We start from the raw sequence: 26,854 nt of genomic DNA on the forward strand, positions 1-26,854 counted from the left end.
CTGTGCTGTGGTAAAATCCACATTACCACTTGCTACATTCAATTCTGAAAAAAGATTCACAGAAAGTACTGGGATAGTGCAGAAACATACTTGGCAACAAGTGGCTAAAGCTTAATATTGAGGGAAGCATCCGTGCGTGCCTAAGAAATTCAGAGAATTGCCCGTTGCTTGCATGTTTCTACCGAGTTCAGCAGGGGTGTGCGGTACCAGTGTCTCTGAGCCTGGAAAAGCAGCGGTGCTAAACAGCAGGCGCGGAGTTTGTACCTGGCCTGCTGAACGTTTTTAGGATGGTTTCTTGGGCTGTTCAAAGTGTGCAGATAAAGAAGTCTTCCAAAATTCTCTGCTCCCACAACGCCCATGGAATTTAAGAGGAGTTTCCCTGTAGTGTGCTTCAGTTTGATCCCCCGGTTGCTGTGAGCGATAAGCGGTCAGTGTCTGCGGGCGACGGACGGGTGCACGCACCTCCAACAGCCGGGCTGTTTGCTGCGCTGGTAGAACATGTTACGGTGTGAAATGGGCCTGAATCCCCCATCGTTTTACTCGTACTTACCTTTTGAATTAATGAACCTTCCGTGATGTTGACCAATACTTGAAATATAATGGAGAAATGAACTGAGACTCAAGGTTGGGTCAAGTATTGGGAGTCTGGGGTTCAGCTGATTGCACATATCCTTGAAGTAGCCCTTGCACAAAGCTGCCGTGTGTAAGTGGCCAAAATACCTTATCATTTATGTTCTCGTTTGCTTTATCATACCCCATTATCGTTTCCCTTGTGTTTGATGCTGTCTTGTGTGTTCAGATGCAGTTGGAAGAGACAATGTGGTTCTGTGCCTCCTCTCTTCAGAAGCACTGGTGCACGGATAAAGTGCGTGCGTCTGTCTGGGGGACCTTACAGCGGAGGTAGCTAGCTTCTAATGGGAACAGGCTGGGGGTTCCACCGTGTCTTGAAAATGGTACTAGCCACTGGAAAATAAAGTTGTAAAGTGGAGGAAGGCAGTAGGAATTTAACCGATGCCTCTTTTTGCCCTTCTTCCCATTTCTAGAGCAGCTTTTCTACCCCTCTGCAGAGGTGCGTGGTACCTGCCTGGGCAGAGATGATCTGAGCATGCAATTTGATGCCGTGACTGAAAAGGCTGGCCAACGTGAATTTTAAATGATGGTACAGTTCACGGGAAAACTTGCTGGGCTCATTTTGAGATGACCAAAACCAGACCAAGGGAAACCTCTGGGTTTGGTCCCTGCGAAATTTAAATGAGATTAGCAGGTTCATTTATCCTTTCAGAGCATTATGCCTGGGTTGGTAGCTTTTGTTTAATGCAGCAATACCAATAAACTCCTCTCATCGTTTTATCCCACCCATGGCTTGCACTGGCACATGAGCAGAGCTCAGATGATAATACATATTTATCTCTATGAAAAAGTGCAATTTAGAACTACATTCATCGCTCTCTCGAGTAGATGAATAGTTAACTATTTCTTTTGATGTTCTCTGCTAGTAAAAATTTTTACGGGTGCCCCATTTTGGAGATGAAAACTAGTGATTGTATATTATTTTGACTTGTCTCCTGTGGGTCCAGTTACATTTGCTTAAAATGTTAACCTCTGATCTCTACTTCACCCAATATATGAGAGATACAGGTATGTTGGTCGATAATGGCGTTAACTTGGATTTGTTCTTTCAGAAGTATCTTCAGAAGCTGGCCCAGCACATTTCATTCTTGGTGTTGTACTTAGTTGAGAGTTTGTAGGTTTTAATAACGCTTTTATTTGTAAACCCTAACAACTGCAGTTTCATGCTCACCAACATTCATAACACGAATATACATCACAAGACGCTTTGGTCCAAAGAGGTTCATAGAAAAGTGCATATCAGTTCTCACAGCTTAGTATCTCTTTTCAAGTCAAACTGTTTGAAAGGTTATTCCAAGGCACAGGACGGTCATAAAATTTTCTTTTTTTTTTTTTTTTTTTAAGTAGATGAATTTTACTTCTACATACAGCAGGTGGATAAAAGTAATTTCACCAGAAAGGATTGTCGTCGTAGCTCTTCTTCCTGTGCATAGGGTTACTTCCCGTTTTCCAACGAAACGCTTGGTGTGTGTGACTGGAGTGACTCACGTAGTGCTTTTCTACAGTTGTCTGATCTGCGTCAGCCTCTGTAGAACGCGACCAGCGATGGATCTCACTGAAAGCGGCCGTCTGCCCCCTTTTCAAAATGAAACACAGATGCGCTGGATGCTTTTTGCCTTAAAACGTTTTCTTCTTTTTCTTTTGTGAAAAACAATGATGGTTAAAAGCAGCATAAGGGTAGAAAAAAGGCAGCAGGCAAAGAAAATTAACGGCTTCTTCTGAGAAATAAACACGCAGAAGCTACACTGCTTTTCTTGGTTGGGGGGATCGCAGGCTGAATAGTCAGCAGGAAAGCCGTTGTTGCTTATCAGGTTATTGTAAAATTTTATTGAAGGCTTTCCTTTTAAATCGGAAGTGAAGAATCCAAATCTGGGCTTAGATTTTTCTTCAGTCAGCTTAAATGCATAGTAGCCTTTAATCTTGACTTTATCAATGTAGTATGCTGTGAAGGGGGGAAAAAAAAAAAAGAAACAAATGTTGTTAATAAAACCTTGCATGACCTGCAAACCTTCTGGTAATGAGTTCAGATTTCAAATGATTAATCTATCAATTTAAAAAGCATAATTGCACCATAAAATATTTACGCTTACTGCTTCTAACGGTACTCAGCTCCCACTGTCTCAATTAAGTAGAAACAATGCATCAGCATCATTGTTTTAAACAAAAAGTTAGAATTTGGGAATTTTCTGGACCTACTCTCTGAAAGCTGGATTTGAACAGGGTTAGAGCTGGGAGTTTGCTTTCCTGGGAAAAGCCCGATGCTGCTCTTTACTGAGCCCAGCTGCGATGACCCAAGGGGAGCGGCTGCTCCTCTGTGCCATGAGAGGAGCTCTCTGGAGGTTCCTGCCCGGCTCCAAGCTCAGCTGCTCAGCCCCGCAGCACGCGTGGCTGTCCGCTGCACTGCGGCACCCCAGTGCTGGGTGAAGATACTTCAGCGAAATCAGAACCAGCAGTCCTTGGTGAGTAAACATAGCTCCAATTCACGTGTAAGCAGAGAGTAGAGTTGGGGATGTGACCCAGATGAAGCAAGAACATTGTAAATTGGGGGGATCTTTCTGCGAGTACTATAAAATATCATGCTATCTGAAAATTAAAATGGGAATACTATGATGAAGTACCCTTTAAACAACTTTTTCCTTTAATAACTTATTTCCTTTAATAATTTAGTGTTCTTTTGTTCGCAATGGGAAATAAATCAGCAAACTCTCATTAGTCCTATAGTAATTGAGAAAGAGCGAAGCACTGGAGGGGGAATGCTCTGTTTCTTGTTTGTGTCTAAAAGTAATCTGAAGCCATGCTTAGCCATGAGTAAGACCTGTCTCATTTTTTACGTAGCTAGCTCCTAAAGAGGAGAAACAGGGATATGTAGACTACATCTGGGGACAGGTGCCTCAGAAGAGCTTTTAGATGCCCCGCGTCCTGATCAGGGAACTCGCTAGTGCGTGCCAATAGGGAATAGTGAGTGCAAGGAAGTATTGTACACCTCGTTTTGGCTGTATGGTTCAGGTACCCAGGCCTTTCTGGTACCCTGTGGCTTGCTGCTTCCCTTTTAACGTTTGGTTGGAGGAAGAGGAATGGGAGGGGTGAGGTCCCTGCAGCATTTCTCATACAGTAAACTGTTGCTGAAGATCATTGCCTTGAACATTTTTGTCCTCTACCTCCATAATTGTTATTAATTTTTCTCTAAGGTGAAGAACTATATTGATGTAGGTGCACAGGAGAAAGCAAGTAGTGGAACAGGAACTGGAGTTTGACTCTCCCTTCAACAGCAGCTCCTTAAAGATCTGGTGACCTGCCATATTTCTTTTGTATGTCCCTCCAGGTCTCCTTGGACTTTCCTGTGCTTTCCTGTTCAATGACTCTGGTTCAGCAGCAAGTAAGGAGGCTCCTGCCTTTCTTTGTAGAGTAGAAATTAGAGCTGTCTCTTGGGAGTTGCTGGTCTGACGTGCCATCTACTAACTTCCCAATAACTACTCTGCTGTATATGCATGCCCAGATGGCTTCTCACATGGTTTAAACTGGAAGCAGCTGTGGCTGCGTTTCACGTGAGGGCTTGATGCCCTTGCTTTGTGTTGTATCTGCCCTGAGCGTGCCTGCAGAATCGGGCCCCGCAGGAGGCTGAATGCTGATGGCCGGTTCCTGCATCTCAGCCAGAGCTGCTTGCTCTGGCTGGGGCAAGTCTTAGGTGCTTGCTTAAGGAATGCCTGGGTCTGTGCCACGGAAATGGCTCTGGGGAACTACAATCTATCATATACTCACCTTTTAAAACCTCTTGTACATATTTTCCCAAGTAATAATTTCTAAGTTCATCATTGTCTAAGGACTGGTCATCTATGCCATTTGCTGTGATGTAAATATCGATGTCACCGTAGTTTTTTTTAATCCACTTGAGAACTTTGCGCAGTCCCCAAGGCACCACTGCCAAACGAGAAGGGGAGCTCAGGCAGGTGATATCCTGCAGGAACTGGATGTCACGATCAAATTCGTACTGGCTCCCATTCTGAGGTTCGTGAATCACAAATCTGGTGGTGAAATGATTCAGTGCATAAAAGTCAGCCGCACCTTTGATGAGCTGCTTTTCCTCGCTTGTGAAAGACGGCAACGAAGAGTATGAAAGGCCTTTTCTGTTTTTAAAGCCGATGTATTCCCTCATGGTAGCTGGATAGTCCCCAGTCTTAAATATGGGATCGGCAAACCAGCCTATTTCAAACTGAAGAAACCTGTTGGCAGCTTTTGAATGAGATTCAAAGTAGGGGTTGGCAGGCTCAGCCCAGTCCGAGTGCAGGGACAGGGACACTTTGCCATACTGAAAGGACCGGTACTGCTCATCGTATATTTTCCAGGCCATGGCATGTGCTATCAATAAATTGTGTGCTGCCCGGTACGTATCATTGCTGCTCCTGTTGTAGACATCGCTTAGCCGGTTAGGCTCGTTTATTGTAATCCAAAGTTTAACCAAATCACCAAGTTCCCGAAAACATAAAGCGGCATAGTCTTGAAAAGCGTAGGCAGTAGACTGGTTCAACCATCCTCCTGCCTGCAGCAAAGGACCCGGCAGGCCCAGGTAGGCGTGAGTTGGATAATATAAGGTGACCATGGACTGAACATTGAGTTTCAGTACTTCACTAATCACGCATCTGTAATACCTGAGAACCTGCCTGTTGACCACAGACAAATCTCCATTGGGTAAAATTAGCGACCAGTCAAGTGCAAATCTGTAATGGGTGACTTTCATTTTTTCCAGGAGGTCAAGTTGCTTTTTAATACTGACAAAATCCGTGCACTGTGCTGGTCGAGTTTTTAGCTTCACCCCTTTAACTTTGTGCAGGAGCCCATCTCCCGTGACGTTCCAGAGGTACAGGCTGGAATCACAGAACTGAGGTGAGGAAGCCACAGATTCTGCCTGTGAAAATAAAAATGATATGTCACAACAGGGTTTAATTAAACCAATGCCTGCTCGTAGTCCGCATTTCTGCCTGTGTTTGGCTGTAGGATTAGTGCTGGATGTCAGAAGGTCCCCCTTAGATGCTGCGAGGGGAAGAGGATAAACAACTCACCTATATGGGCTTTGTCTGTGCTAGTGGTCGTTTTACCCGTTCGGTTCCTTCATCTGCGGAAAACACTAAAATTGCACTCTGCTTTCTATTCAGCTACACACTGACATTTGCCCTGCCACCAGCCTACACGACATATCTTTTCGCACAGATACATCTCCTGGATCAAGTTCACTTTCGGGTCATGCAAATAGTGGTTCTCAGGCAGCTGGCAGGAGAGCGGGGTGGTAAGAATGAGCACCGGGGAGTATACGAGGCAGGCACAGATTATTTTGGCACTGCTGCTAAGATCAGCCTTGTGAAACTGTGACATAGTGTTCCCTGGTGTTACTGGTAGTCCTTCTGCCTATGCAAACATCTGACACAAACAGCTCGTAGCGTTTAATATTAGTTATACCTTGACTGCCATCTACGAGTTAACAAGGTTAGCACAGGATACTTTTTTACTATTCCAATTTTTTAAAACATTTTTTGTAGGATTTGTAATTCAATATAGTGAAGTTCAAAATATTTATATTAAATCTGATTTTTTAAAGAAAATGCACTTTTCCATGCTGTACATTTCCTCAGAATGATTAACAAAGTATATAGAAGTTTTACTTGTTTTTTTCCCCTCTGTGGTTTTCAGTGAATAGGTTAAATTATGGAGTTTTGCTGTTGTTTTTTGAGGCTGATGTTGGTCATTAGACTATCTTTCTGTATGCAAGGACAAAAAGAGTGGCCATACATATGGTTAGCTTATCTACCACATTTAAAGTAGAAATAGATACTGTAGGAACCAGTTTGGAAAAAAGGTGGTATGATCTCTTTTCAATGTGAGCTCAGATGATAAAGGCCATATGTGCTGATGTTGGTTATTTTTGCCTGTGGTATAAGTCTTTTTAAAGAATGGCTTGTTACCCACTTGTCTAAGTGGCACTTAGAGCCAGGCTCAACCCAGGAATCTGTTTCTGCCTTGTTCGGTAGCTTTAGGCGAGACCTCGAGCCTGTGGGTAGCTCTGCTGCCACCAGCGGAACCGCCTTGTCCCTGCCCTCTGTCAGCCTCTCCGTCACGCTGTCGTAGGCATCCCTATGGCCACACTGCGAACTGGATTGAGAAACTCCCCTGGTTGAAAAATAACCCAGGAACAATTGGTCGGGATGAACTTCTTGGTCTGAAATTTCCTGATCTGATCTGCCACATGGAGACGCGAGCAGAGGGAAGGCGAGGGAGGGCCAGCTTGGAAGGGCTCCTGCAGAGGGGTCTGCTGCTGCAGGAGTGCCCGGCACTCTGTGATGAGCTCACCCGAAAACCTGTGAAGTACATAAAATTGAACCTATGCAATTATGGCTAGGCTGAACTTCCGCTTGCTGTGTGCATTGAGACTCCTGAACGAAAGGTGCCTTACGCAGTCATTTATTCACAAAGTAAAGCTGCTGATTGCTCTGCAGCCAGTGGTCTTCCCAATATTTTACGCTTACCTTGAGAACAGATTCAGTGATACCCCAGGAGAAGTCACAGGAGAACTGAGCTTGCAAGCTTGGGGTAGATTCCCTTGGGAAGAAGCCATTTTCTCGTACGATTTTTTTATAATAAAGTGCAGATGACTTGGGAATCCTTTCCTTTTTTTCGCTTTTGAAATCTACATAAAATAAGCCGCGCCTGATGTTGTAAGCATGTTGCCATTCAAAGCCATCAAGGAGTGACCAGGCTGTGTAACCAAACACATCTATGTTGTCGTATTTAATAGCTGCGTAAGAGAAAGTAACATCCATGAGTCTTATGTTTAGGACTCTTAACATATATAAGGGATATTTATGAGAAAGGTCTAGTCACTTTGAAAATCTTGAGGGTTTTCTCAGCACTCATAGGGTTATTGGCCCATTGTAATTCCTTGCAAAACTGTGACAGACATTATATATCTATCTTAGTCATTATTCATTAAAAAAATACGTACATCACTATTTCCTTAACAAATTAAATTACTGTAGGATGCTTTAGTTTTGCTCTGAGCAAACACAAAATATTATGCCACATCCAGATTTTAAGTTGCACTGGATGATTTGCAAGTAATATATACCAATAAAATTAGAGAATCATGACTAAAAATTAAGGGTGCAACAGTTGATCTAGTTTGTGACTTTGTATTTGTCATGAAGCTAAAACTCTCTACCTTTATTTGAAAGACCTCAGCAAGCTCTAACATTTAGGAATGTCTATTGAGCTTCTAAATTGAAAAATTAAATGTGTTCATATGGGACATATAACGACTTTAGAAGAAGCTGGGCTGATCAACCCAGAGACTGAAGTGCTTGATTTTATTCACAGAATGGGTGCAGTACATGCATGTTTCTTCAGTCAATCTTAACGTCCCTCCACCTTGCAAAGGAGTATACATATAATCTTCTACGTATATGAGAAAGATGACAAAATGACTGCTTTCTCGGATGTGGAACCCGGTTCACCAGGGAGGGCAGCAGAACTTGCAAAGCAGCTTCTCGCTGGACACCAACTAACAACAAGGTTCGTTACCCACCTACAGCGTGTGCCAGCTGGCAGCCTGGAAGAAAAAGTCCAAGCTCCATGCTCAGTCGTGTTAGCTGCCTGTTGCCAGCTTTGAGCTAGGAAATAATGTAGGATAACTCCTCACATTAACTTTATAAGGGCTGGAATATCAAGGGCAAAGCAGTGACCAAGTGGGGTTACTGAGGATTTTGACACAGACAGACGGACAGCCATATTGTACCTGTAGTCCACTGACAGTAAGCCTAGGAATAAAGAAGAAGTGTTCTGATGTAAAGCTCTATTCTCAGCTAATGTTGCTTTGCCTTATTTTCTCAGGACATTTCACTTTGCATAATTTTGTATTTCCACTGAACTACTTTGCCTTAGTCACACCATGCTGCAACTTCAGCAGGAGGCAGTTTTGCACAGCACTTGTATTCATGCAGCGGAGTAACCCAGCAGTACTGTCTTACTCAAGCATGGTATTTTACTAGCTGCTGGATGAAGAAATCAGAAAGCCCAACAGCTTGCAATGTAAGTATATGAGAAGCTGATAGACAAGGCCAGAATACTGGTAAGGAGATAAGAGAATGTAATGAAGCAATGCAATGGCATGTATTTTCAAGAAAAGCAACTTCTTAATATTAGGGGAACCATGGGAGAAAGTACAAAAATATCTGAAAATATCAGTTGCAAAATGCAGAGGTGGAGAATGATGTAGAGAATAAAGAGAGAGGCCAGAAGGGCCTTGCAAGTAAAGATGAGTACTTACTTTATGTCTGCAATGAGGAAGGTTGAACAAATGGAAGCAGACGTACAGGGGCAACGTAAGTGACAACTAAGAAAAAAAATATTTTTTTCTAGAAGCATAATGAATGGATGGGGGCTAAGTTTAATTGTCAGAGCAAAAGCTGCTGTGGTACTCAGGATGGTGCATGCCTAGATGAGGATTTTGGGCTGTTTAAATGGGTAGGGAAAAAGCACTAGTTTATCTATATTTTGTGGTAAGAAGAATTAATAGGTGTGTATAGGTAGAGATCCTGTGGATCAGCGTGAGAGTATGTTTGTAGCGCTGTCTGCAGTGACAGTGAAAGGAGAGGGCAGAAACAGAAGTCAGGATCCCCAGGGAACGTTAGAGTGGGGATGAGAAAATCCTTCTAAAAACCAAGGGGATGGCTGGGGGCAGGAACAAGGGGCTGAAGGTAGGAGAGGCCGAGAGTTAATTAAGCTCCCTGTGTCACCAGAGGCGACATCCACAGAAGCAGATCTCAAGGCATTTCTGTGTCTGCTATAGGTGAGGCTTCGGAGTCCTTCTGCAGAAGTAATAGTTTCAGTACTGACAGGCGTACGCATGCCACTAAGAAGCTGTAGTTTCAATTGCATCCTTGTGTCATAACTGGGGGCAGTTCATTGCAATGGTGATGTTATACATCAGGTATTTTCGTGACTCACAGTACCATAAGATACAGACATACGTTCCAAAGTTTACAGCACTCTCCTTGAACACACACACAGAGTATAGCTCTTCATACCCTGTTACCTGTTAGCTTAACAGCCACCATCCCATTACAATTAGGCCTATATAAATGATGTTTTGAGGTTAAAATGTCCTAATTGATCTTGCTGCAAATAGCAAATTTATACCTGACTTCTCTGTAAGTAACAATATGAAAATATGTTCCAAAAATTATTCCTGATCAGACAAATTAAAGTTTGCTTCACAAAAAATATATGAGTTAAGAGATAATCCTGTATTTTGAAGCAGAGGTCTAAGTATCTGCATACATAAAAACATAGACGACAATTCTTGAGAAGCAGTTACTGGCTGAACATTGACCAAGTATTTCAGAAGTGTGAACCCATGGATGGTTATTACAGCCAGGTCTGCTGTAGAGGATTCAAAAAAAAGAAGACACTACGGATTTTCTTATGTATGTGTCCAGAAGTCTACCTGTTCCACACCTCCAAATCCAGGCCTGCATCTAGACTTTCCTGCTGTGTTAAGGCAGGATTTAAAATATCATAAGCCAAATACTGGAATGTAACTTCCTCAAAATCTGGAAAAGGCAGGACATATCGCATCGTTGTGCTATGTGAAGTTTACAGTTTGAACCAACTTTAAATATATCTGGATAATCTTCATTAGGAGCTTAATTATGTTTGTTGGTGATACAGTACTTCCTGACTTGGTGTCAGAGTAAATGATTACTCGTGTTTTCCCTTTTCTGAGGATAGGAAAGATTTTTGCAAAGGGATGCGAGCCACCTCATCGTTGCAGTATGGCATCAGCAGCGGCGCAGCCTGCTGGGAGGATGGCTCTCGGGACCAGCAGCTCTCCCTCTGCCCCCGCCGAACCTACAGACTGGCTGAGGGGGAAAAGAAATACTGGTTTTTGCAGAGGCTTTAGGTACTAACAGTGTTTATATTTCATACAAAATTAAATCTTTTGCCTTCAGAGAGCATCCCTGTATGCTGGCTTTATGAAGGGAAAATACCAAGATTAAAAGTGTGCTTTTAAAACGTATTATCACTGTTTGGCATGTAATAATCCTGAAGAATGATCGCCCTTCTCCTGCTGATTTCCTTTGTGCACTTTACACTGCAGTAGGACCGCAGCGTGGCAATGACAGTCTGTAGTCACTGTCTTGTTTTTCTGCTGTCAAAGTACATACCTGAACAAAGGTTTTACAGTTGGGCTACCAGCAGTGAAAAGTGGTATCTAATAGGTTTGTTTTCATTAATTTCTGTCTCAATTTTGCACTTATTAAGTTTTAAAATCCAGTGCAGATGTTGGACTTTACCTTTCTGGGACAGGGACTATGGTTTTTTTCTGTGTTTGTACAACACTAGCACCAGGAGATCCTGATCCATGACTTGTACTTGTGCAGTATAAAATAATTAATAATTAACTTAGTTGCCATTATCTCTTTTAAAAAAAACTATTAAATCATTACAGAGCTAAATAGCAAATTAACTTCAAAAGATATCTGAAAATGCAACAACTAACTTGCATACAAACCTTGTAAAACCTTATTAATGAAGTTTTTCATCATGTAGATGGCTGTGGTGTCATCTGTTTTCACATGGCTGTCAGTGAACCAGCCATTCTCTGCAATCAAGATTCGAGGACTGTTGTATTCCCGTTTAATCCAGTTCAGTACTTCCCTCAAATTAAGTGACAAATTTTGTCCCATTTTTGGTAGAGTGTTTGGAGGTTTAAAGTTATTAGGACCAAAGGAAAATGCAAAGAAGTCAGCTGTTCCCTTTATGTAGTTTTTCTCATCCTCAGTAAAGCGTGGCAAAAACGAGAATTCATTTTTCAGTTCTTCTGGATAATCTCCATCCCCATGGATGGGTTTAGCGAACCACCCAAGTACTCTCTCCATAGACTGCTGACATTTAGAAATGTCCAAAGCATCTTCCAATTTGTTAGGTTCAATCCAGTGGGATCCCAATACTATGGACATCATCCCCTTCTGATACGGTTGAAAGCGTTTTTTGTAGTTATGCCAAACTTTTGCATGAGCCTGATGAAAGAAAAATAGCATTAAATTGTAACTCTCTAATAAATCTCCACATGCATCGGCAGCTAGACAGGCAGGTAGCTGCATCTAATTCACTGCAGACTTCTATGGAAATATTAACAAACAGTTAAGGCATGCTAATTACCCTGCACAGTCGTAATGGGCAATGACTATTACACTGCAAGGTACCTCAAGATGATGGTAATGCTCAGTATCTCATGTGCACTGTTCCTATGATACATTAGGGCTGTGGCTTTTCGCCTTTTAGCATGGGTCTAAATTTCACGAGAGGTCCAAGCGGGGACGTGAATAGCTGTTACATGGACACATTGGGACTAAACAGCTGTTGATGGTGGGATTTGAACTCTGTGATCTAGACAGTCCTATCTAGGTCTTTCTTTGTCAAGCAGTGATTGTTGATACCATTAAAATTTTAAACTATCCTTATAATTGTTCCATAAATTCTGCATCTCAAATGATGTTTCCTTTGTCAGTGTTGGCTCTGTGCTATTAACTGCTCTGTGCTACAGGGGTTACCTGGATTTACTCTGATCAAACCACATCCACCCCATCCCTCTTCTTGGGTTACACTTCCGTTTGTTTTACTTTCACCTAATCATATGAGTAAGTAAGTGTTCAACTTCTGATATTTGCACAATCCCTAAATGTAAAAACTTGGAGAAGGGACTTAGCTGCGAAGTTTGAACCGAAATGCCAAGTTTCACAGTTCTGTGTGAGAATTTTGACCCAGGATTTTAGTTCGTTTCTTCTTTGAAGCTGCTATTATAATAATTTTTCTGACAGGACGTGCAACAGCACAGAACGAAGCTTATTCATTTTAAGTAGAGAGCAACAACACTTTGGTTTTAAAAGGAAATTTGGCAGCAGTATCTCATAAGATCTGTTGGGTATGACATGTTTTAGTACTCATAAACGGCCAAATATCAACTGCCCTAGGACAGACAGAAGTTTTGCCTTTCTTGTTAGTGACAATGAGAGCATACCTTGTATCACATCTTAATTCCATTTTTCTGATTATCATCATGTTTTAGAAAGCTTAACATTGTCACAGACCAGAATTACCTTCAAATGTCATGTCGTTAGTTACTTAAGAGAACACAGCAGTCAAAATTTACACACAAAAAAGGAATACATGGGAGCCTGAGGAACCACTAGCACTGTCCGAGTCCCATGGGAAATGGGGAGAGCTAGGGTGTCAGCGCAGGGTGACTCCTCTGGATTGCAGTGTGAATCACGCCAGAGGATCTGACACAGGGGAGGGGAGCTGACCTCTCCCACCTGAGGAGTTGTCAAGTAACTCAGGGTTTACCTTATTCCTGAAGTGTGGATTTATACTCTTAAGCTGGAAAGAAAATAACTGTTTGCACCCAGAAAAAACATTGAGAAGCATTGTGAAACACTTAGAGTGCCGAGTTAGACCGACAACATTACCCAGTCAAACAGCATTGCTTATCTTTGACAATAATTTCGGTTAATTTATCTAGGAACACACAGCCTTGACAGTTTAAAAAAACAAAAGACCTGATGTCAGGTAGATATTTGGTTGAGCTGGGAAGTACTGAAGAATTACAGTTTGTGAAATTTTGTGTATCAGTTGTTTATGGTTTCTAAGGTCATGCTTGTAACATTTGTTCAAGGTCTGTCTTTGAAAATACTGATAAAGTAACATTAACCTTTGAAATGTTGGTTCTGTAGCTGAAAAGAGAAATCAGCAAAATTGTACTCATGAGGCAAATTGCAAGATACAGTTAAAATATTATAAAATGGATTTCTTACCAGTCTCATCAGAAAATTTAAGTGTCCAGTGCCATCTCCTCAGTTACCCTCACTGTCCTCTCCCGAAGGCCCCTCCGGCCCAGGATGGCTGCTGGGGCCAGGCTTGCTTAGTTCTCTGCCTCTAATGATTTCTCACCTGCTTAGTATATTTTTTTTTCCCTGACATGGGCTACTAACACCACTGTTTAATCAAAGGTATATGGTTGCGTTGGCTCAACAAGAAAAACCCCGCTGAAGTCAGCTGTATTATGCACAGTGCCAAGTAGCATGACGATAGCACCAGGTAAATCTCAGCAATCACACATTGGTAGGTGAAGTGGACAAAGATGGATTTGCCAAAAATCAACTAATTAGAATGTATTATTGACAGGTAAAAGACAATTAGCGACAACTCACTGTAGTCATATGTACCTTCAAGAGGCTGATCAGAAGAAAGTAAAGTTACTACTAAATGTATTGTCTACAGTACAGAATATAGCCACAGGTATAATTCTACAGGAGTAGACCTCAAGTACAAGTAAGTACATTTAATATGAGTCAAGATAGGATCCCCATACAGAAATTCATGTGTGTCGCTGATGTCTCTTAATTCTAAAGGTTAATTCTATTGAAAAAAAATTGTCACTCTGTCTATAGTAAGGGTTTTTACAGACCAAAGAGACAATAGACAATAGAGACAATAGCATTTGCTTGCCTATAATTCTGTTTTGAGTTGTTAATTATCTGTAAAGCAGCTTAACATTCTCAGATGGAAGGTGTTCAGCAAGTGCAAACTATTGTTGATGGAACCAACTGATTAATATAATTTGTTTTGTAAGACCACATATGAAACAAACATCAATTTAAAAGCTGTATCATACATCAGATTGACTATTTTGAGTAAATCTTGACTAATCTTTTTTCAGTTAGAGTTTAATCCCTAATCTTTCACTTTCCTTGTTAGATCAAGGACAAATGTCAAGGCTAAGTACACAGTGAAAGCAGGATCAATATTGTGTATTTACTCTAGATAGATATGACACATTAATTTCAGCGTATTTTCCTGGTATTAATATAGAAATTATTCTATAGACTTGAAAGTCACGGACAGTGCTAAGTCAGTATTACCCCTGTAAAAAGGCTTGATAAGATAAGTCAATTTAATAAAATCACGACAACAGTATTGTTCTCCTCTCTTCTTGAAATACGCTCATACTCCTTCAAACTCTGATCCTGTAATTTATCATGTATGTACGCAAAGAGCTTACTATTGAAAGACCAATACTTTCAAATTCTTAAGATATGTTAAAGTCAAGCAATTTTCCTTGAATGTCTCAGCAATGAGCACACAAAACAATGTCAGGGGTATATGGAGTTGTTTTAGTGTGCTGGAGAGCAATAGGAAAACTAGAATTTGAAAAATGCTAATAAAATTATTCTGGATTTGTGTTTAATTGTTTTTTAAACCATGAAGAGCTAGAATACAGAGTCTGATGATGACGGTGTTAAACATCACTTTAGAAGAAGGGCAGGTGTGTGTGGCTTATTTGGAGAGTGTATTTCAGTTCAAGGCCCTTTTCGTCTGTGGTAAAGATGCCACGTAGTCAGTATAGCTAAAGCCTTTATTTTGCAAACTGACTCTGAAGCTCAATCCTTGTGAGGGGAAAAAGGGCTCTTGAGATGTAGGCAACTAAATTTCTAAGAGGATAGTTTGAAGGACTGGGGCTTTACTATCAAATTTGTTGTATGCTAACCATCTTGCATTTGGGTTGTGTTTTTGCTGATGATTTCCAAGAAGTGTAAGAAAGCTAACCTGAAAATAACAAATTATGCAAAAAAAATGTGAATCAGTCCTGAATTTTACATCATCACTGATGGCTACTACTGTTTGAAAAATCTTCCAAAGACATTTACAAGCATAGACAACTCTGCTGTCCACCCTAGAGCTGTACTTGATGGAGACAGATTTCCCTCCTCCTGTAAGAAATATGGGCACTGGTGTAGCTTCATCTTTCTAGATCCTGAGGAAAGAAGGCCCCTTTGGAGGAAGGGAAGAAACTGGCTGGACATAGAGATAAGAACTATCCCCGTTCATTCGGTAGAAGTTTGTTTTTAAGGAGAATAAATTATGGGACTTCTCTGGGACATGCTCATCCAAGGATCCCAAAGGCAGCAGTGTCCACAAAGAGATCCTGGCATAGTGAGAGCTAACGAAGAGCTGGGAGTAATGCAGCTGGGTATGAACCTGATCTGTGATGGATCTATATGGAGACACCATGTTTGAAAGGGAATTTATTGCCTTTTCCCAGTATGTGATATGAAGGTGTGTCCATGAAGAAAAATTTTAGGGAGATCATATTCTGACAGTTTTCTCCTGGGCTTTTCTGCCAGATGGAAAGGAGTGTGAATGATCTTTAACAGGAAAAAAAAAAAATCCCCTTTCTGCCTGTTACGTAGCAAAGGCAGAACTGCCTGGAGGGCACTGATACAGAGGACGAAAATAAGACAGCTTGGTCTGCAGTTTGTGATCTTTACAAACCTCAATCTAAGTATAAAAGAACATAACTAGATCCAGAGAAAATGGTAATAATATATCAGGTATATATCTCATTTAGCTCCAGCCACAGTGATTCATCTGCTTTATATTTTCTTGCTTCTCGTCAGATTTATTTACTGTTAAATCAAAGAAACCAATATAATTTTTCTGTGTGCAATTTTTTTCTTCTCTGCCTCAGTATGACAGCTGCCTCAGGAGCAAGCTCATAGGTTTTGTACCTTCTTTGATGTGTCTTTCAAATGTCGCATGGCAAGTTACATGTTATCACTAATTGTTTTCCAATGCTGCTTTTGTGAAGTACAGTCTCCTTTAACGAAGAAAGGAGGTAGATACACTTTTGACGGCCACTCTCCATGTGGTATAAGATTCCACACGCTCCTCATGTTAGTGGTAATGACCATACAATTGAATAGAGATTTATCTAAGTGAAGCCCTTAGCAATTTATAATTGATAAGCATCAAACTTCAAATTTCCTATTCATTTCCTTTAAAATTATCAGTAGCAATTATTACCCTCTGTGTATGAAAAGCATACATAGTAACATGCAAATACATTTTTTAAATTGAAATTTTGAGTTCTTCTGTGGATTATTTTCCCCATGTGGCTCTCCTGAGCACCCTGCTTAGCAGCCTTTGCTGCCGTGTTCACTAGCCCTCTTTATGGGTCTTGAATAGCATATAAAAGGCAGGACTGCCTCTTAAGTAGATGTATCTGGGGCATTCCCTTCAAAGGATGCAAGGCACAGAAGGAAAGCACATGTGTTAGGTGACACAGCCTCTGCAATGTCTTGTGCTAGCCAACACCACAGGGCTCTGGGCCTTGATGAAGACAGACCAATTCTACTTTTGTTGAAAAGCCTTAATAAGATAATTATCTACGTACCTACTTACCTGAAGTCATTCACGGAAGCAGCTCATTTTTTAATCAGTTCTAAAATGCATGGACTTTTTCCTTATGCCAGCCAATTAGTTGAGTTTTAAGATATTGGATTTCTTTAGTCTACTAAAATTGATAGTTTAAGAGAAATTCCTTTGGCCCTCTTCTAGAGACGCAATAATCTCCTGCAACTTTCAAATTGTTCTTACAATAAAATAATCCAAAGTCCAAAAAAGCAGAGGTTTATGGTCTGTTATATTGGTTTTGTGATCCTGTGAAACTTAGCTTCAGTTTAGAGTTGATACATCACATAAAAGCACTCCTTTATATAAATGGTAATTAGTTCTCACAACACCGCAACTGCAACAGTGCACTGGTAAATGAAACTAAAAGTAGCGCTCATGAGAGAGCCTCATTTAGTTTATCCAAAGGTCCTACAAAAAGGCTTGAGAATGATTATTCAGCAATTTGCTATGTAACAGAGTGGTGGCCAGATTAGTTAACAGATTAAAGCTGTTTTTCCTGCTAAGCATATTTCATGGGTGGACCTGGTAGCGTACATAAGGTGGCACGGAGAATATTGTCTTTCAACAGCCCTGACATGCACAAGAATGTGGCTCTTCCTAAAGCCACTGACGTAAATGGGAATCTTTTCAACAGCTTTATCAGGCTTTGCCTCACACTGCCAAAACCTGACATTTTTGGTGGTCTTTTATTTTTGGGAGGACATTTTTGGTTTGCAGTGGTAAATTAGAAGGTAGCCATAATACAATGCCTGAGAAACAGATTTGCATATACCAGTCCTGAAATAAAAAGCCATGGGAAATCTCTTTAAAGAGAGATTCTTATAACATTCCCTGTGTCCCAAAGGGGAGACATTTCACAACACGAGTCCTGATTGTGCATCGACACATTATATTAATATGGTATTGTCAACAATACTAAACAAACTGAACATTTAGATACAGACAAAAATCTTTTAGAAAGATTCTGGCTAGTCAGCTTGAAACATATAATACCACCTATGACTTCTGTGGAGTGACTGGCTTTAATTATATTTTATTAAGGGAAAAAAAAAAAAAAAAAGAAGAGTTGGATCATGTCGACTGGTACCTCAAGAGCTTCCATTCCACCTCCAACCCCAAACATCAAACTCCAATTCCTCAGATACATTACTACAAATTTGAGATTCTTCATGAAGTCCTAAAATCTTCAGAAATTTTACAGTGCCACAGGAGGCAACTGCTAATACATGAGGTAATGTTCATGGGGCTGTAAGAAAGATACAACACGAAAATAATTGCTGCCCAAGATTAATCAAATACTAGTTAAGGGATTGTGTTGCTGAAAGTCTCATTAACTCTTTCATTGAAGTGATTTATTTTATACTCAGATTCACAAACTTTAAAACTAGAACCAACTATCAGATCAAGTCTAAGAGTTAAATCCTATTGACCAAGGAACTTAGGTCAGTAATTTGTCTGTCAGACCCAGCTGTGCTTGGCTTCCTGGAATACCCAACTGATTCTCCAGCAGAGGCATTGCTCTCTATGCGCTGTTTGCTGTTCATGCGGATTTTACAGAGTGGGAAAATGCAGAGACTGCCTAGCTGGTACCCCAGTTTTGATTGTGCCACTCAGAAATGAAGACAAGAAATGCTATAAACTTACGTTGTATCTTTTACATGTATTATATCAAATATATTTTATATAGCACTTGAAAATAAAAAGAATGATTGAGCATGAGTTCTCTTTGAGATGATTCACAAATCTCTATAGTTAAATCACTCTTGTGCTAAGTCTGAAATCAGCTAGTGACTTAGGATGCTCAATGACTTTTCTATGTGTAAAACTTCTATTCACTGCAGCGTGAATTTTCTGAAAAAGGAGGTTCTGCAGGTTCAAGCCCAGAAGCAAATACAAGAAATAGAAATGGTCAGTTGCAGAATATTTTTAACTACTCTGGCAATTAATTTTTTCCCACATGCATACTTCTTTCTGTAGGCCAAATACATCCAGACCTATTTGTTAATTACATTTATAATGTATGGTAGGTAGTAGAAAAATTCTCTTTGTGACAGCTAGGAATAGCTTGAGCAGGGGGGATTATACTAGCTGCTCTATCAAACAGAGACAGGATAGTGACCTGCTCTGAAAAGTACTTTGAGCACTACAGATGAAAAAAATGCTGTATTGATATTGTTAATTCTTATCTTAAACTGCTGTTATTCAAAATTGTTTTAAATTATAGCAAGAGAAAATAAGAATATAAGCTCCTATGCATAGGAACTAGCTGTAGAATGAAATTAATAATCTATCAGAGGAGATGCTGTAAACTCTGTAATGCCGTTGAGAATACCATGACTGTCCGCACTTTCTCCTTGCCCTTAGTCCACTTCAGATTTCTCTTTTTGTCCTTCCCAAAGAAAGAATACCATGAACTGAGGACCCAGTACTGCAGCTGTTGAAGCTATTGATCATGGGATCAAGCATTTGGGATGTGTAATTCTGTAGAAGACAGCTGCTAAATAAAATAAGACTGACATAAAAATTAAAATTCTGAGAACATCATGGAAATAATGTAATTTTGAAACTCTCAAATACTGAAGGGAACATTTGTTTTCTTCCAAACCCAAGAACTGGTGACCTTCCTAGTTCAGCGATAAACATTTTGCAACATGATCTTACTAAGCTAGAACTTTATGTGTATATACTGTATTTATATATACATTCTCTCTTGCTAGTAGAATTGATCCAATATGCAAATGAAAATAAATTTCATTTTAAACTAATAGAATGGTCATTTCAGTGTAGCCAAGTGAATGGTCATGTCCGTGTGTTTAAGTGAAAAGAATAAAGAAGGAAAATCATGCTCTTTAATAGCCAGATTTTGTAGACAAAACCTAGTTTAGATAAAGTAATAAACAAGCACTTTAAAACAAACAATTACTGAGTCAGCTATTGTGACGGCAACAACAATAAAATCAACATGAGGATTAAAAAAAAGACTGTCTTAGCTAAGGGTTATTTCTTGGTGTTTTCACATTCCCTGATTTTTTTTTTAAGCATTGACTACATGATTGATTCCTCCCATCATTTCCCATGGCAGTGCAAGATCAGTTTGTAAAATCTCACTGTACTTTACCTTGATCAAATTGTGTCCTACAGAGTAGACGGTTGTTATTTTTCCTCTCTCTCCAGGAGCATGAATACCTGTGCCATACCCATGCCAAGCAACTAGATACGGATTGTGGATTGTAATCCAGTACTTAACACGATCCCCAAAGGTCTGGAAGCAAAAGGTGGCATAGTCATTGAAGATATCAATTACTGATTCATTTTTCCATCCCCCATATTTTTCTTGCAGCATCAAGGGCAGGTCCCAGTGGTACAGTGTAACCACGGGGTCAATATTTCTATTGAGCAGAGAGTCAATAAGGGTGTTATAATACTGGAGTCCTTTTTCATTGGGAGCTGCTGCCACTCCAGTAGGAAAAAGCCTTGACCATGAAATTGAAAACTGGTAAAAAGTAACTCCCAAAAAATCCAGAGCAGACAAATCTTTGTCCAACAAGGTGTAACTGTCACTGGAGGCATCTGTGCTGTCAGCATCCCTCAACTCCGAGTGGATGAAGTGGTCCCAGATGGAGGAGCCTTTCCCGTCCTTCCTCCAGCTGCCTTCTACCTGGAAAGCCCCTGTCCCTACACCCCAGAGAAACTCTTTGGGGAACATGTCATACAAAAACATCTGTGTTTCACTCACGGGGCTGAAGTGGGGGTCCTTTTTCCACACAGATCTTCCCTCTCCAGCAAGCCCAGTAACCAGCCTTATGAAAAGTAATGTCCAAAAAGCAACAAATCTCTCCAGTCGTCGGCCACACATTATGCTGGTTTAGAGCGCCAGTGTGAAAAGTCAGATTTCTTGCACTGACACTGAAAAAAAAAATCCATTCATTCGCTGGAGACCCCACCGTGCAGACTGTCTTCATTTGCCACGAACTGCTGGAGTGTCTTATCAAAGCTTCACTAAAAGCTTGTGATCGTAAAAGCCCTGTCAATGATTAGCCTGAACTGTGAGACCTAAAACGGGTCAGAGAACGACGTAATTTTTAGGGAGGTGGCCTCTGTATGACCACTGAGACACCTGGCTGGCCTCTTACTGCAGGAAAATAGGTTGCCTGAACAATATAAACGCTAGTAACTAATTTATCATTATTTAAAGCTCGGTTATTTGGGTTGGAGAATACAGGTCACAGAGGGTGCTAAGAAGCTACCACATCCTTTATTCCTCATGCAGCTGTATTTCAAGGAAATGTGGCAGAAATATAATTCAGACTACATAGTCTCCAATTAAATGGTGATTTATCTTGTCTGTGTAATTGGATGTCTGGAAGGGCAGTGTGTCATTCCTCAGTCCTGCCCTGCTCCAATGTCCTACTTCTGCTGAAAAATTCTCCCTGGACTCATGGGAAATTTTGTTGTGGACAAGAGATACATGCACATCCCACAATTCTACAAAAACGCAAAGCAAGTCAATAGTTCTTTCAAACACACGCAACTGTTTTTCTACCCTGTATAAAAGTCTGCTGTACAGCTCTACGTACAGCAGCAGTACAAAATTAACAGGGGTTTGTTCCAGTCCTTAAGCAATTTCCCTGGATTTCTTCAGATAAACACAATTAGCAAATATAATTAGCCCCAAAAGATGCTATTTCAGTATTGATTAATTTAACAATCTTGGTATACACAGCTGGGGCATCAGTACAGTGAATATCTTACAAAGCAGTTACGCAATATAACTTCATCTTTTAACATATTTCAAATTACAGCAAAACTACATGTGTTGAGATACAGTCAATTTACTCAATACAGTAAGACTGATGCCTGCCATTTTTGCTTGTCTTGAAGTACATTAATGTAAAGTGTATCCACATGTAGACCACCGTTGCTGATGAGATTTGCAGAACAAGATAGCAGTGTAAAGTAACTTTACATGCAAGGAAGCTACACACTGCAATCTGACCATGGGAACAGCTTACCACCCAAGTATAGCGCTCTGCTTGGGTGAATTAGCCCTGCTGGCACGTAGGACATGAAAGTCCAGATGGACTGCTGGGCTACTGCTGCTTTACTGCTCCTGCTACCTATGAGAGCATGCTTGCAAAATTGCATAATGCCATCGAGACATACCTTTAGTTTAACAATAAAGCTGATTAATCAGTAGAAGACGGAAGACATTTTATTTATTTGTTTTTACGATAAACAACAAAACCTCAATGCATGTTTGTAAGCATTTCTCTGCAGTGCCTTTACAAGAAACAGTTCCACCTCAGATGAAGAAGAAAGCTCCCACTGACATCTTCTGCACTGCAGATCCCTGCTGATGGGGTAGCCCTGCATCTAACATGAGTCTGTCCCACATAACAAACCCAGCACTCCCTCAACTACCTGAAGTAACCGATCCACACTTCTCAGCCAAGATCCTACCAAGGGCAGCTTAGGAAAGAGAGGAGAAGATAGGGACTATACTAAGTTGGTCTACAATATACACTGACATGTTTCTTTTTTATTCTATGTAACAGCATTTTAAAATGCTAATTTGGATAGTTATTGCATGAACATATGCCTTCTATTTTAACATTTAAAATCTTTGATTGTATGTATCATACTTTATGAAAGAAAACCCCAATACAAGTCGTTATGGATGCCACTATACTTCTAAAGCAGTTAGTTATTGTGATTATCAGATGTTTAAGTTCAAAGCACCCATGACAACTCTGTAACACCTCGGCTATGTATTGACAAGGTAAAGACAATAGGCTTCTCCCCACTAACTACAGCAAAGTTAGTACCACTGGCATCTTATTGCAGACAGAATGTGTTGCATCTGCATGAAATGTGAAAGGTGCAGCAGACACTTGTGCACCCAGATGCCTGATCTGGACAAAGTTATGAACTGGATTTCCTGTCTCATTCCTGCATGACTGGGAGCATGCTGTAATCAAGGTTTGAAAATGTCTTCCAGTACAAGACTCTGAATCCAGTTTCTTACTGCTTTGTCATATTTAACTGTTTGGGCCGTAATGTTACTTGATAAAGTTAAAGAGGAAACAATTTAACTGATGAGAGTCATATAGTGACTTCAATTTGGAAGAAGGTTTTGATTTGCTGAGCAAAGAGTTGGGGAAAGGAAACACTGTGACTGTTCATCTGGAAAACAATTAGCACAGACAAGTGAGATGCGATTGGAGCTGTTGAGAAGCAAGGGTGCAAAGGGAGGGGAAGAGGAAGGAATTAATTATTCCACTAGCTCAAGCGGCAGAGTTGGTACAGACTCCAACCCTGATGCTGCACGTGGACGTCAGCGCGATGCTGTGCAGTGGGATTTCCTCCCTCCGGCCATGCGCTTAACGGATCTGGTTTCAGAATGAACCAAGGCTGGGAGAGGCCGTGGTCTCCAGGGCACTTGCCATTACTGTTACCGTAGCTGGGAAGCCTAATGATTATTCAGTTCAATTCTTAGCTATCGAATTTCCTTTTCTATCTTTGCCTCTGCCAAGGCAAGTGATTCAAATGGTGAAACCAGCTTTTCACTTGACTGTTGATTATGTATTCCCCTTGTTTTAGGGGCTCGGCTCTAAAACCTGGGGTTTGATCTGCAGAAATGATGAACACATTAGCCGAAAAGAGTTTTGAATGTCTGCAATGTTCGGCTGAGTATCCGAGTTAAGACACATTCATTCTGCCTAGATATGCAAACAGAGAGAGAGAAAAGACCTAAAGACAAAGTTCACTTAGAAAAAGTGTAATGTTTACATTAGCATCAGCTGCTCAGCTCTACTGGTGTTAGGTGCTCCAAAAAACACAACTTATGTAATTGCCCTCAACAGTGTGATGCAAATCAAGAACTTTTATAGCTTTACCTTATACAGCAAAAACTGTTTGAGATGGGATCAAGTCTCTTCTAAAGACACATAATTGTGATGGATCCTATAGAAAGCCTAATGTAAATAGAAACTAGACCACAGATTTACAAAGAATTTTTGGAATTTTTGGTCTGCAACAAAATGCTAATTGTTGTTTCTATAACGTGAGAGAAATTTGATTTTTTTTTTTTTTTTTAACTAGGGACTCTAGTAAGCAGAATATTCCCTACAGGATTCCTCAAAACAGAGCCTACCATCTAGTAAATGAGTATGTTAATGTCTATTAATGTTATGAAAAAATATAGAATTTAACCTGAAATGTCAATTTCAGGAAACATGTTGTTGTTGTGTTTTCCTAATCATCTCAGCATTATACCACTATGCTTCTTTAGGGCAATTCCTAACCTCTGAGGTCCTTTGGACACATATGAAGCACAGAATATCTCTGTTCCATTATAAAGATTTCCTAAATGATCAAGCGTGTTGTCCCCTAAAATGCTTGAGAAACACTGCCCTATGGGCTTCAAAAGTATCTCAGTATTATGTTACAAATTTATCTGCTTTATACTTCAATTAAATTTCAAATAATTCAAAATACAAGTTTTGTAGAGCAGTAAATAAAACATTGCTTCAAAAGTTACCATAGAAGTTGATTTCAATGTCAAAATTGCATCAACATATCAAAATTTAAAAAAAATGAAAAGAAAATAAACAAGAAAATATTAACAAAAGGAAAACAGACCATTTTTTATTTCTCAATGTAAGAAAATTTATTTTTCTTATAAACCTCCTCCTCTCTTGGTAAACAAGACAAAGCCTTCACTACTAACAACAACAGTAGGACTGGTTTTGTTCAATAGGGGGAATAAACCTAAAGCTCAAGAATTAATATCTCAAAATTTTTCATGTATTTTGGAAAATAACAACATAAAAAGACAAATAGTCTGTGATTCTCAGAAAGGTAGAAAACAAGTCTGATTTTTTAAAATTATTTGTCTTAGTTGTAAACAGAGTGATGACATTGAGTGTACTTTAGCTACTTTTTAAAAAGCAGTACTTTCAATTGGGTAACATGCCTTTAAAACATGAGCCATGATCAATTATAAACTCAGAAGGGATATTGCCTTCATTTTATCTTGCAAAGCGTGTCATAATACAATGAGTATTCAGTTTTGTTTCCTGTGGCAGAGCAAGGCTTTTCCCACTTCCAGTGGTTTCATAGCCATGCATGTAGAAACAGAGGTATCCCCTGTCTCCCCACCATACCCAGGAGTGAATTACAGTCATTCCAGGCATTCAGTCTGATCTCTTTTCGTAAAGGGTTAAACTCCTGCCTTCCAAGAACCATGAACATGTCACAAGCGCACAAGCAGATACTGCTCTGCTGGATGTTATTCTAGGTAGCTTTATCAACTACAAATAGAGATAACCACCTGCAATAATTCTTTTAGCATTATTTAAACAGTTTGTCTGGCTCTTACAAACGTCAGCCATTTTAACTACTCTTTAGTTCTGGTATCAGGAATACGCACAGCTTTAAAAATTACATAATGAGAATTAAATATGTAAATACAAACATATCGCTGGAGATGTTTTTCTAAAGTGATACCAGTTTTGTTTGCACAGCCATTATAGTTGAGTGCACACGGAATAACTTGCAAAACAGGCTGAAAAGCACGGCCTGTGCTGTGGGTCTGCGTTTACTTGCTTGCTTTGTCATGTGTTTCTCATCCAGAAATCCAAATTCACAAGCTATGCTAATGTTGAAAACAGAAGAGTCCACCTGAGCATGTGCGTTCATAAAAGAACAGTAGCAATTTCTATACAAACAGGGTCTTACAATTACTTAAAGTCCAATTTAAAGAATTAAACAGGAATGGTAATAGATATCATTAAAATACCTGTTTTCTCAGATTGGACAGAAAGATCTGACTTTTATCTCTATGTAATTATCTTTGCTGGAGTTTGACCATGCCACCAAGTAGACAGTCTCTTGTTCTTGGGAAAAAAAAAAAAAAAAAGAAAGAAAATGAAGTGAATACAGAAAGTATACAAATGATAGCACTGGAAATCGTGCTATGAGACAAGTACAAATTGAGGTGGTACTCTTTGCTTTTTTTTAATGAGTGGTTTTCTAAATAAATGTCAATATTTTTAATGTCACAAATACTGTTTGTCATGTGTCCTGTCCCCCCGCCCCCTTCTCCAAGACTAGCAATAATTAGCGATTCAGTAGGCTGACAGAATCTGAACATCAAACAAGTAATTATTGAGAGGGGAACGGCTTTTGTTTGGTTTGCCCAAGTTTATTCCCTCCCAGTGTTTAGCAACTAGAGGAAAAAAATGGAAGAAAACATACAAGATTTCATTAGAAATTGATTAGAAATTAAACAGTCTGTGGGCGAAGACAGAGCCTAACTTTCCAGTTTCTCTGTGACTCCTCAGATGTTGGCTCTGAGCTCTCCTAAGCCTCAACACATGGCAGCAAACCCTGTGGAGGAATCAGAGCCCGACGCCTCCTGCACAACCAGGAATGGAGAAAGAAGGGAGCAACACACCTTTATGACAGGGAAATGATTTTATGTGCTGCGTTGATGCAGACCTGACTCACGGTGAACGTACTGCCCTGCTATGAGGTGTCTGCGTATTTATCATGCTTCGTTTGCCTCAGTGCACTAAAAACCGATAAATGCCACGGAGGCCTGGCACTGTCCGCTTGTTTGTTACAACCCAAGACTGTGAGATCTCCTCTGGCAGAGGTGACCGAGGGCACCCCTATTCCTCGTGGAGCAGCAGGAGCTGCAAGCCCACCATTTTGACGCGAGCTTCCATCCCCATTCCCTTTACTAACAGGCCCGGGCCGGCAGCAGCTGCCCAGGCTCCCTGGAGCGGATCAAAGCGGCTAACCCCCCGCTGCGTCCCGCTGCAGCGGCACCAGCCGCTGCCGCCCGGACAGAAAGCAGGAGCGGGCACAGACGAGGGCCGGGGCCGGGGAGGCGGCCGAGGGCCCCGCGCCACCGCCAACG

At 40.5% G+C, this 26,854-nt stretch overlaps 1 protein-coding gene across 1 annotated transcript; it reads right to left on the bottom strand.

Moving 5' to 3' along the window:
* Positions 1 to 59: 59 nt before the first annotated feature.
* Positions 60 to 20,891, bottom strand: KLB (klotho beta; the record flags this gene model as incomplete). Its single annotated transcript, XM_082316407.1, is given in 6 exon segments — positions 60 to 2,572; positions 4,390 to 5,533; positions 7,146 to 7,414; positions 11,189 to 11,696; positions 20,048 to 20,791; positions 20,793 to 20,891. Coding segments are annotated over 6 exon segments (3,126 nt in total). The 3' UTR covers positions 60 to 2,210.
* Between the last annotated feature and the right edge of the window lie 5,963 nt (positions 20,892 to 26,854).

The sequence above is a fragment of the Platalea leucorodia genome (genome assembly GCF_965183815.1).
Source record: "Platalea leucorodia genome assembly, chromosome: 6".
NCBI lineage: Eukaryota > Metazoa > Chordata > Aves > Pelecaniformes > Threskiornithidae > Platalea > Platalea leucorodia.